Source organism: Zosterops lateralis (assembly GCF_965231275.1).
Source record: "Zosterops lateralis genome assembly, chromosome: Z".
Classification (NCBI taxonomy): domain Eukaryota; kingdom Metazoa; phylum Chordata; class Aves; order Passeriformes; family Zosteropidae; genus Zosterops; species Zosterops lateralis.
This window is the reverse complement of record NC_139800.1, coordinates 32,205,958-32,218,823: the sequence shown is the minus strand read 5'-3', so window position 1 is coordinate 32,218,823 and position 12,866 is coordinate 32,205,958. Positions and strand designations below refer to the sequence as shown.

Here is a 12,866-nt window from a genome sequence, read left to right as displayed (position 1 = left end):
ATGTTTATTACTTTGGCAGAATTGTGTTCTGAGTTGGAACATACATTTTCTACTAACACCCTTTTCTGTAGCATTTTGGCTTGCCTTTTCATAGCAAATTTCAGTAACTGGAAGGACTGTTAAAACGATCAAAATAAGAGAAAGAGATGCTAAGACACAGGTTCAGTTTATCAGGACATTTAATTTTAGTACTGGTCTATGTCTTTGCTCAGTTTGTGGATGTAGCTTTAAATGTATCATAACTCATCTGTGTGTCGATCCCCATTTCCTGTTGAAGGAATAGACTGTTAACTTGCAAACACATGAAGTAGAAACAATCCAGTCCAAAATCTTTTTCCTAAAATAAGTTGTCTGTTTTGCAGAAACAACTACAAGGAATATTCAATGGAGTCCAGGTTGCACTTCAGAATTCATGCAGCACTTGACAGCTTGAAGGTGTCACCTGCTTCAACTCCTTGAATGAAGAAGGATGCTTTTCATGCATACAATAAATAGCCTACACAATCTTTTTACAATCTTTTTTTTAATCATAGAAAAGAACATAATGATTGTTTCCTGATTTGATGTATGTCATTCCTTTAGACGTTTTCTGTATAGCGCCTATACTGTATCTACACGCTCTTTTAAAGAAGACCTTATATTTTGTTTGATAAAAATAATTTAATATTTGACTTGAAGGGGGGATATTTTTTAAAAAAAAGGTGATGGTGCAATAAAGTTTAATGAAAATACTTAATTTTTTAAAATATAAGAGCAGATGCAGGTTATGCAGTGGAACTGGTGATAATATCTGCATTTTTTGAAAGTTTGATTTTCTGCAGTACACTTGAGACTTTTTTTTCCCTCTGGAAAAAAAATTGAATGTCTGCAGATAACCTTACAGTTTTTTGGCATACCATACTCTGAAATTTGTGTTCCAGAGGAAAGAATTAGTCATCTTTGACTTAATTTCATTTTGGGAACAAAATGAATCTGTCTGAAGTGCAATATTTTTACTCTGTCAGACGAAGGTAAGCAGGGCTACAGTTACAATGTCTTTGCAGGTCTGTTTCACTCAAAAGAAGTGCTTACAGGGGATATTTTTCACTTGTAGAAAAGCAGAGCTACAAAGGATATTATGTCCTTGTTCTAAAGTGGAATCAGCAGTCTTCAGTTGATCCTGACAGATTTATTTCACCTGTTTAACCAAAAAAAAAAAAAAAAAAAAAAAAAAAAAAAAAAAAAAAAAAAAGGCACTGAGAATAGTAATTTTGGATCTTACACAGGATATATTTCCCGGTGAGAAAAGACTGGGAAAATTTGCCTGATGTCTACCCCAAATAATTCTTGGCACAACTGAAACTGATTGTTTCCCATCTTGCCTGTCATAGATCCAGAGAAAGAATTGTTCTTTTCCTTTTTGAAGCAGTCGTTTAATATTTGTAGACTAGCACCCTAGTTGGTATTCTCTGTTCTTGGATCCCAACCAAAGTAAATAAAAAATTGGTGGATTTATGTATTTTCCTAATAAGTACTTATAATTCATATTAACAGAAGCTGATTTTGCCTCAAAAAGTGAATCCACTTTTAAACTTACAGTTAAGAAAATGTCCATAATTCTAGTCTAACTTCTACCAAAAATATGCAGTAAAATTGAGATACTTACAAGTGCATGCATTTTTCTTTTCATGCTTATATGCAAACAGCAGTATCAAATTGAATTTCCCATTTATTTAGATACTCAGATTCTCTAGCAGTCTGTTCTTAAAAATAAAAATATATTTGATTTTTACTTAAGTATGCACCCAATAACTCTTCTTTCACTAGCTATTGCAAAACTTGCCATTTCCATATTTTATCTATGTCCAGCATGTTTATTTCTGCACAGTAAGTTCATAGCACCTGTGCTCATGTATGTGATTTTCTGCCCTTAACTACCACCCAAGCAAAATCAGGATAAAAGAAATGGGTGAAAAATATGTCCTCAGTAAATGAGTAATGAAAGTTTCTAATCGAACAGTCAATATAATCTAAATGCTTCTCAGGTTACTGAGAACACAGTTTTCTTCTATGACTTATAAATAATGGGGTCATTTAATTGCTTATAATTCTGTAATACAGTGGTATATTTACAGGAGAAGTAAGAATTTAAAAATGCTAGCTAAATAAACATAATGGGTCTTTCAAAATGGAAACCTGATCCAAAGTCTTTCTTTGTTGGTTTGGATTTGTGCCTATTGTAAATGTGTAACTAAGTTATTGTGTAAAATTATACACATGTAGGTTTGAATCTTAGATATCCAAGACACTGAATTACTGATAAAATAAGTGTGCTTATTTTCAAATATATTCAGTTAACTGTGGCTAAACTTCAAAGCAGAGATTAGCGTATGCTGTCAATTGACTTCTCTAAAGATTTGCCCATTTTTATATATATCTGATTGTAAACTGTAGTGAGCATAAAATCATATATTTTCAGAAAATACTTTTAATGCATATGTGGGCATTATATGTTCAGTTCAGGTTATTTTGGTTTAATCTGATTGTTGGGTTGAGGTCTGCTGCTTTTTTCTGTGGAAGGTGACGGGAGCAATTGCCAGTAGAACTGTGGTTGGTGTTCCAAGTAGCACTTCATTCTAGAAGAGTTATAACTGGGACTACAGACTCTCTCAGACAGGGTGGAGCATGATGTAGTCTCTGATGTCTTGTTTTTGTGGGGAATGTCTTACAGCTAAGATTTTGTGGGTGATTTGAGATAGAAATCAAAATTAACAAAAAAATATCTTCCTTAGAAACAGATCTTTTTCAAAGTTTAGTACAAAGCTTCAAGAAGCAGAGTAGTTTTTTCCATGGATGATGTTACTGACTGAAGAGCGAGTAAAAAGAGCTATTTTCTTCAGTTCAGCCTTCCAAAGGTAATATTAGCTCTCTGTGTATGTTTTACTGTGTTTCTTTTGGGATCAGCCTTTTGGCACTTCCCCACAGAACAGGCTCATTGACACAAATTTGCAGTACCCTCTGCAATTTCGAGGACCTAATATTAAGCACTATTTAGAGCTTGTCTTCTTTCTGTGCTGCTGTTCCAAACTTTGCTAGAAAGATTGATGGATCAGGATTCTTAGCTTTAAGCTTTATTCTGGATATTTTTTTCCAAGTCGTTACCAGTGGAAATATAAATGTGTGAGAGTGATTTGTAACCTTTCAGTTAAATTAGGTCTCCACAGAGCGGCAAGAAATGCTTAGTTTTCCAAATGCTGCTGAAAAGTGCATGTGTCTCTGACACAATGCATCAGTGATGCAGTATTATTTAGGACATTATGTCTTCTGAGTTGTATTTTCTGTCTGAGTTCAGACAAAGGGTCTGTGACACTTTTTTTTTTTAATCTGGTGTATTCTGTACTGGGCCTTAAATATAGCTCTGATTTAATCTTAACTGCTGTTCGTAATATTCACCGCACATGCTCATCCTCCATGGGAATTTTGAATATTGTGCTGAGACTTAACTGAGCAAAGCTGGTCATTTACTTACGATGCTTTAGCCTCTCTTGATAATAGTAGGAATTATAATATATACAAGAGCAAATTTAATTTGTTAGTTTAAACAAGCAAAGCTAAGCTTACAGTTACATTATGACAAAAGATCATTTAGTTATTTCTGATAATAGATGTACTTTTTTTTAAGGTAAGCAATAATAAATTAGCCTGGTTATAGGGCAAAGCTTCTCTTTGATTAAGAATTGCCTACTTAGAAGCTATTACAAAAAACTTCTTGTCTGTACATATCAGTCAAATGTTTAAGCTGTTGATTATGGTTTGTAAGTCTTCATTCTTCACTTTTTAACAGAAATTGAAAGCAAGTATATGTTAAAAGAAAGCTAATGCAAGATGGTTACATACCTGTTCTAGTATACATGGGGTAGCAGCTCTATGTAGCACTTTATGGCCAGAGAAATGTACAATAATCAAATCTTGCTGTGTTTCTAAACACCTTGCAAAGTAATGTGTAAAATGAGTAATTTCTTGTATCAAATTCAACTTAGACTTTGCAGTTATTTTATTACTAATCTTAATGTTTCATGTCTTTTGTCTCTGTATATTCTTACACTGCCTAGTTCAACAAAGAATGTTTATATTTGCCCTGGTGCTGCAGTCTTTTTGCTTCTAATCTACTGAGGTTTGCACATGTTCTTATCTGATACTTGATGAGTAAACAATGAGGGCAGAAAAACAGAAAATGAGAATGAAGTATGTTCTGGTTTAAAGAGCATGTGGAAATGTCCATTGTGATGCATAGGAATGGATTTTCACTTCAGAGGAATAAATCATACACTTGTGCTACTGAGTCCTGAATTTGGCACTGTATTCTAGTTGTACATCAAGAACATTCAGCTGAGATTTACCAAAGCATCATCATCAAAGAAGTCCTGATCTCTAGTTTAAAAATGCTACCTTAGGCATAGAGCTCTTATACAACCTGTCCAGACTGTGAGGTTGTACAAAGCTGTCAAGGTAATTGAGTGACTAAAGGGTCTTTAGAATGTAGATAGTAAATATAAAATAAGATACTGGGGAGTTTTGTTTGTTTTGGGCAGTTTTGTTGTGCTGCTGGTGTTTTGGGACTTTTTTAAAAAATGTATTTTGGGTTTCAGGTTTTGGTTTTGTTTTTTCGTTTTTTCCTTAATTAGTAAAAAATGCTATAGGACAGCTTCATAAAGAAACAGAGTGTGGCTCTTAACTTTACAGTTGATAGAAGAATACCTTCTGGAAAAAAAGATCAGCAGTCCATGGTTATCATAATAATTTAATGCTTTAATGCTTAATGATTGCAAGATTAAATAGTTTCCTTTATGTAGTAGTGTAAGTTTGTAGTTCCAGTCTGTAGAGTCAATTTAGTCACTTACCTAAAGAGAGAACTGCTTCAAACACACAAGCAGTAGGAGATACTTCTGTTTCCTGTGTTAGGTCTTCTGTTCCATGAAAATCACAATAGGACAGATTCAGTATCTATGCCATAGAAACATGGAGGATACTCAGTATTCATGTCATGTGAATGTGAGAAAAATTAAAGTTTTGCTAAAATCTTGCCTGAGAGGTTAATGGTCTTACCTGCTTGAGCATGTAAATGTGGACCTCAAAACTCAATTTTCTTACTGTAAAGTGGAACAAGAGTATGTAAGTATAATTTTATTGACATAGTTGAATGACATGTTTATACGTGTAGATACTTCAGTATTTGCAGTCAAGGTGGAGGGATATGTAAAATTAGGCTAATGCTACTTATATACCTTATATACTTAGGTGTAACTTGTTCCAGAGCATTAGATAATCTTCAGAATTAAAGTTGGTTATAGAAAAGAGGGCAGTATGAATTTAAGTATGATTTTATTTTTATTACAGTTTTGCTCAAGGTGATGGACTTTCATCCAGGCAAAACACAATGCTTAAATATACTCAGGTACAGATATAAAACTTGAGTTTTTAACACCCAGCCCGCCTTGATCCCACCCCACTTGCTCTATTAAGAGCAGGTCTGTATTGCATGCGTTGATGAACTTACTTAAGAAGTATTCTAAAAAGGAATCTAACTGTAGTTTAAAATGGTAAATGGTATAGAATATACATGCTCAAGCTTTACTTGGAAAAGATGCATATCTTAAATCTCCAAATTCCAGTCATACCAATGAAGTTGCCTCAAATCCATCTGTATTATTTTTTAAATAGGAACATTGAAAACTTTTTCTTGATAATGAGAGAATGTCAGATGTTCCATCACCTACTATTAATCGGTTTTACACTTTGAAGAAAGTTTAGACTTTTTTTCTCCTATAATACACATAAAGTTCAAGATCAGTTTCTTTTCACAACCCAAATGGAAAATATTCCTCCAATAGTTTACATTAATTTTATTAGACTGTTCATATGCTGTGGAAGCAACTTACTTCATTTATTGCAATCAGTAGTATTCTACTAATACTATAATCATTGTGTCTACTTCATAATGAATCTTTGAAGTGGAAGCTGCTTTCAATCAGATTTTTGTGAGTTGAAAGAAAAGGAAAAAAATGTGAAAGCGAAATGTGTTCTGGGGAGTTCAGGGTGGCTGTAGAAGATGAACAGTTAGATCAGGACATTACTTCAAATGCAGTGTACTCTGGAGGCCTGTGACAATACATCTAGTGAATATCAACTTACAGGCTGTTTTTCTACAAGCTAAGATTTTAATAGTTTAGGCAGAAAAAAAAAAAAAATAAGCCTTGGCTGAAAAATCAAACTTACTTACTGTTCTTACTGAACAAGTCAGTCTTTTGAGGAAATCTGTGAAAGAGCCAGATAAGCTAATTTAAGATGCTGGATATGTGCTGTATGTGAAAAGTTACTTATAGAGTGTTACATCTTGGAAGGGACCTTAAAGATCATCTGGTCCCAACCCCACCCCCACCATGGGCAGGGGCATCTCACTCTAAACCAAGTTGCTCAAGGCATTATCCAAGCAGGCCTTCAGCAATACCAGAGTTTCTCTATGTAACCTATTCCAGTGCCTCACCAGCACCTCACAGTAAAGAATTTCTTCCTAATCTCCAACATGGATTTTCCCTCCTTCAACTTGTACTCATTCCTCCTTGTTCTATTGCTACAGGTCCTGAATCCCCTCCCTCACCCTGCTGGCCAGGAAGCTTTTTTTGATGCAGCCCAGGGTGGTTTGGCTTTCTGGGCTACAAGCATGAATTGTCAGTTCATGATGAGATTTTCATCAACCATCCCCTCACGCCTTTCTCCCTAGGAGATATCTCTCTCCATTGATACCTTTGGGACTTTAGAGTCAAGCAATCTATTTAGAGTCAAGTTATATATTTTCTTGTCTAAACACTTCTGATTGTCAGTGCTGCTTGGTAAATTGGTGGGCCTTACATTATGAATTATTATTATTTAATTAAAGCATCTATGTTTATTTGATGTGTTACTCAAAGAGTATTTTGCAATAAAGATATTGTTTTGGTACTGATTTCACTGCAAAATTGAATTTAAATTTTACTGATTGACATTAGCAGGACAAAAAATGGAATTCTGGTTTCTGAAACAAGCAAGTTTCCTTAACTTCAGGAATCTTACCTATACCACCCAAGTCTACCAATCTGAATATCCAATAGTGTGTCATCTGGAAATTTTGTCTTGATGGACTTTGGAAAGTTACATGCCCAATGTTCCTGGTGTTTGAAACCCTGTTTGCAGTAGTGAGAATTTGTCAACAGCTGTTTTACTTCTGGAGAATTCTGTAGCTGAGAAAGAAGCTTTGGTTTAATTTTTTTTCCTTGCATTTTTACCACTTTTCTAGGACAGCAAGGTTGGATTCCTATTCTCACCTTTCTTCTAGACTGTCTGAAATTGGTAGGATTCTTCAAAGAAAAATAATTTGTTTTTCATGAGCGTGTAGCTCCATGCTTCCCTGGAATAAAGTGCACCTGAGATAGCTGCTTGTCTGCCTGTGGTAATTGCCCCCACTTAGTTGGGAAAGAGGATACCCACTAGGAAAGGGAGAAAATATAAGAGAAATGCATTTGTGAAGGATAAAAAATAGGAATGTGTTGGATAGGACTTTCTGTAGCATGTGAACAATTGATGTCAGCTTAGACTGTGGGACCAAATAGAGTAATATGAAAGGATGAAACAAAGACTTTTATCACAAAGACATAGGTGTCCAGAAAGAGAAATTACAGTGCAGAGTACTCACTAACTAAATGGAGGCAATGTAATCCAGAGGTGGTGGTGTCCTAAACCAACAAAGATCAAAAATACTCAAGCAAGAACAAAAAAGAAAACCAACCAACCAAAAAACCCCAGACCACTCATTTTGCGACAGGGAGAACCTGCAGGGGTGTTACACATTTCAGAAATAGTTCCTCCGTCTGGATGTTCTTAGGTTACAATGTTGTTTCTGTAGCATGGCTCTGACAGCTCTGTCAATAGGCGAACATTTATAGCAATTAGAGTCCATTGTATTGTTAAATATTATAATCAAAAGCATTGCTTATCAGAAAATAGAAGAGTGGAGCTCTAGGCTCTGTCTCCCAGCTATTTCTTAGGGAACATTTGAGGAACACTTAAGCTGTCCTAACTAAATATTAGCAGCTGCTACCCAAATTCCATGGCAGTAGTCTGGGTCAGTAGCCCTACTGGATGTCGCAGAAGAGAGACTGCATTATAACTCCTGCTCTGTATATGCCAAGCAATCCACCATTATCTGCCCAGTGTGTCCGTGTGGATTCCAGTGTGCTTGATGCAACTTGGCTCTCTGATCCTGTTAACTAGTCTCCTGTGGGCATCTGTACTCTATGCCTGGAAAACACGTGTGGTTTTGGTTACTGAAGAGGCCTTCAAAGTAGCTTGCAATGTCTTGTAAACAAACAGGAGGTTCCATTGCAGCAGTGGCATCATATGGAGTTCCAGAGTGCCCTGCTGTGCCGTTTAGCAGTTTATTGGTGTAGGATTTTTTCCTGCTCCTGCAGTACCCTGCTCCCAGTCAGGCCCTAGGAAACAATATACCATTGCAAGCAAGAGTTTGCTTCTATTGGATTACCTCCAACACCGTTTGTGGAAACAGCTGTTTATTAACAATCATAGTGCTGCCTCAGAGCCTTTTAGAGGCCAAATTAGAACTGTTTTAAGGACCAAATTCAAGTCTCAGCTGTATACATTCTGATTCCTTCAAGACCAGTAAAATTGACTCATAGATGCCAGATGGAAATAGTGTTCATTGCTTCTTACTTATTTACAAAGGTACCTTAGTGGTAGCTGACCACAAACACATGCCACATAAAATCCCTTCTTTTTGGGACTTCAGACAGGAGTTTGAACACTATGTGATTCAATCTAAGCAGAATGCACAGAGGATAGAAGTTTTTCACAGGAAAGTAATAGTTACAGAATAAAATTTAGCTTACTCAGTCTTACTTTGTAGGCATCTTGTCCAGCTTCTGTAGCAGACAACAGGCCCTTCATCACTTGTAGATTTCACCTTCCTTTTGTGACTAGTGCCTTCTATGCATCTTCCAGGTTTCAGATGTGGAAAAGAGAAGCGGGGAGGGATGGTGGTCTTGTTCAAAGAATATTTCCTGCTGCCATGCTCCACCCTTAGCAAAACGTAGTTTATCATCTCTCTCTTCTCCCAACTTCATGAAAATTCAGGCGTATATCAGCAGGTTTCTGCCTAGCTCTCCCTGTTTGCCAAGTAAATGAGAGGGGCAGACAGTATGACACAGTCCAGCATCTGACAGAGCAGGGAAATGGCACTCTCTATTGAAGACAGATGCACCAGGGGTACCATTTACAGCCAGGGAAGCAGCCCATATCCTGGTCACTTGGCTTTGTCTGTTACTGGCTCACATTCCTGCTGGCTTGGCTGTGTGTGGAAGTGACCCTGGTTAATGGCAGGCATACGTGGTGAACATGAGCAGGGACAAGTGAGAAGACAAAGAGGATGCCTGCAAGGTGCCGTTTTTAAAAATCCCCAGCAAACAAGAACCCTATGTTGTCCATCACAGACCTGCTTTTGGCAGCAGCACATTGGAGATTGGAGACTCACCAGACCTTGGACTGGTCTGTTGGGGAGGTTGCAGCATGCCTTAGTATGGAGTAAGCCTTCTAACAGCTGGGGGTCACAGTCATCTCTGCTGGCCAGGAAGTGCACACTGGGAACTGGGCTAAGTGGTTCCTATGGTGGAACTTCCCTCTAAGCAGAGTGCTCCAGGTTAGCAGTCTCTCCAGGCTTGAACTGCTGCTTTGACACCTTCCTAGACACGAGGTGCATCACACAAGCATTTCTCACACTCAGAGCATTTAAAATGAGACTGCAGTATCAAAAAAAGACACTGTGAGCTTGCTCAGCTGCAGAACATGAGATACAGGATGGCCAGAACCATGGGTCAGCAGAGAAAACAAGCTTTTCTGCTGAATGTGAGACAGGCCACCATCAGTGAGAATAAACTAGTCACAGCCACTCACCTCTGTGTCACAGAGCAGAAGAGCCTGGAACGTCCCAGTTTCGAAGAGTCCTCAATGACAAAATGTTCCTCCCTGCTGATCCCCGATCACAATTTGCATGTAGAGCTGGTTGTAATTGAGATATTTACTGATGTTCATGTGAAAGTAATATGCACATTTATGTGTGTAAAAACAGCCTTGAGCTTGAGATGCTCCAGACGTCTTAACATGCTGGTCAATATGAGTACAGCAGAAACTGCAGGCTTATTGTGCTGCCCCAGACTTGCAGTACTGGGCAGGGACACTGAAACACTTGTCATGGGATCTTGCAACTTCTTCATTTTTTTTCTTCCCCTCTACTGTCTTTATATTGTTCCAAGAAGATAACTTAAATGACGAGATCAGCGCTGCTTGGAAGGGAAAGACTATTCCTCAGGGAACTGGCTGCCAGAAGCTAACCTCATCCTTGACAACACAGACAACAAAGGATTCTGAAATAACAGGAAAAAAAGGGGGTGGGGTTGCTCTTTATGGAAGCTAATTGACAATGAGAATACAAAATGCTGTGGGACTTATTTTCCAGGATATGAAAGAAATAGCTGTAGCTGTAATAAGATTAGCAGAAGCTTGGAAATGTGTGCAGTGTTACTGAGGACAGTCTTCTAATTGCTGGAGAGTCAGTTGGAGGACTGAATACAGACATCTGAAGGTTATAGAGAAAGGTTACTCACAGAGAAAACAGTACTCTCTCAAAGGCAGAAGGCAAGATTTTGAGACTAAAAAACATGCTATTGGTATCACCGAGGCAAAACTTCTTTAAAAACTGATGTCATGGGCTTGTGGTTCCAGAAACTGGTAAATTGGTCATTGCCTTTTTGGCTGCATTGCCTGCAGGTGCATGAGTACATGACAGGGCAGACAGCCAAAATACCAGCTCAGAGGACGCTTTGGTATGGAGGTCTGTAGGTACAGTGCCTGACAAATCCAAAGCATGGAGCTGCCTGCTATGGGGGCTGGAGAGCCTTCTTTAGACATTTGGGATGGGAAGGGTAAAGAGGTATCTGAAATAACATTGGAGGGAGTGGTTGAGACAGATGGATGTTAATTATTTTCAGACCTCTCTGAGTCTTGTGCATTGCCCATTTGGATCTCATGCAATTCACACTTGGAGTCTATTCCTATTTTGGAGAAGAGCAGGAGTGCAACTGTGGCGGACAGATAGAAGCTGAGCCTGGTGCTTGTTACTGCACTTAAGGTTCCTAATGCACTGATTCTTGCTCCACCCACAGAAGAGAAAGCAAGCATTGCGGAACTTCAAATCTTCAACTTTCCAACTAGGGGATTTGAGATAGATGTTGAAAATGAGAAGGGAATGTAAATTAGGGGCTACTTAGAAAAGAGCTGTGCATGCTGTGAGTGTGGACGGCCAGCATAGCAGTAACCAGAGAGGTGGTATCTCCTGTCAGCTCCTTCCTGCTCTTGCTATGAGAACCAAAAGAGTTAGCCAAAGTGTATGACTTGGAAGAAATAAAGAAGACCTGAAAGAAATATTACTTAATAAAGCACCAGAGCCAGATGGCCATGCAGCTGATTTTTTTGGGACATTCTGTGCAAATTGCTTCCAAGTAAATAAAGATTTTAATACACTTAAAAGCCAAAACATTCTCCTCTAACTTAATTAGCCCACCAGAAAGAAACTCAAAGAAGTATGGCATGTACAAATCTATATCATAATCTTGAATTGACTACAATAATTTTAAAATAAATTACTTTTCTATTAGGGGCCAATGTTATAAAATTTTCTTGGAGCAAGTTTTCCAGTAGCCACTGCTCTCTTCATCACTGCATGAATGGAGTATGTCAGCTTTGCTCTGGCATTACAATTTGATTGACTAGAAGCATCTCAGCAGGGGGTTCAATTTGCCCCCTGAAAAAGTAAGCCATTCACTCAACCAGTCACTTTCTCAACCTATATTCTGGAAGACCAGCAATTACACTTTTCCCCTAGTGCTCTGGGAAGCAGAGCACTCTTGCCTTGCATGTGTCAGAGCCCCATGGGCTCTGTGCAGTCCTGATGAGTGCCCTGATGAGTGTGGGGCTCAGAAAGCACTGACACAGACATTCACAGCAGTGGACACCAGCTCAGTGTGTAGTGAATTAAACCTTTGTGTGGGGCTAGAAGCACACTGAGTCTGTAGTAATTGATAGGGTTGCATATGCCACTCCCAGAGCCTTGCAGTAGTAACATTTTTTTTGTCAAGAAGTATTTTTGAGTTTCAGGCTGTACCAGCCAAACACAGATTTTCTAGCTGTGTAGGATGAAATGTTTCTCCATATTTATCCATGTGGATATTATTCTGCAGAACCATTTCTCTCAGAGGTGAAGACTTTGAATGATGCTACCAATTTACCAGAACCTGGGACTTTGTTCAGCATCTTTGTTGTATTGTACATGTGTTTCATGTGCATCTCTATTGAAATGTATTTGTTTGAGATTGGTTGCCATGTAAATGTACACATTCTTGCAGATACAGACATACATATGAAAATATGTGCATAAATATATGTGCTATTTAAACATGTATTTAAAATAAATTAAAATTATTCCACTTGGGCATAATTTCACATAGCAATGTCAACCTTAAGATTATTAATTCCTTTGTGCTTGGAGAACATTTCTCCTGTGTTAATGCTTGCCCTGCAGCTGCAGCACAGGCACTAGCGCAGAGAGGTTTATTGTAGGAGGTAAGCCCAGCTGACTCCCTCTATCCAGAGGGTGGTGGTGTCACTGTCGCGTGCTCAGGCAGAGATACTCATTTGCTGAGTGATATGATGCTGATGATGCTGTTGAGGTGTGATTGCTTCTGGTGCAGGATGACCTTAGTAGCTCTGATTCCCAGATTCAAACA

The 12,866-nt window shown here is 38.1% G+C and overlaps 1 protein-coding gene across 1 annotated transcript in view; it reads left to right on the top strand.

Moving 5' to 3' along the window:
- The window catches only part of TTC39B (tetratricopeptide repeat domain 39B), a 68,000-nt gene extending 66,380 nt beyond the window's left edge, over positions 1 to 1,620 (top strand). Inside the window, exon 19 of the mRNA XM_083883748.1 lies at positions 363 to 1,620. Within this exon, the coding sequence (XP_083739874.1) occupies positions 363 to 459 (97 nt within the window). The 3' untranslated portion in view covers positions 460 to 1,620. The remainder of the gene's footprint in view (positions 1 to 362) is intronic.
- Positions 1,621 to 12,866: the final 11,246 nt, after the last annotated feature.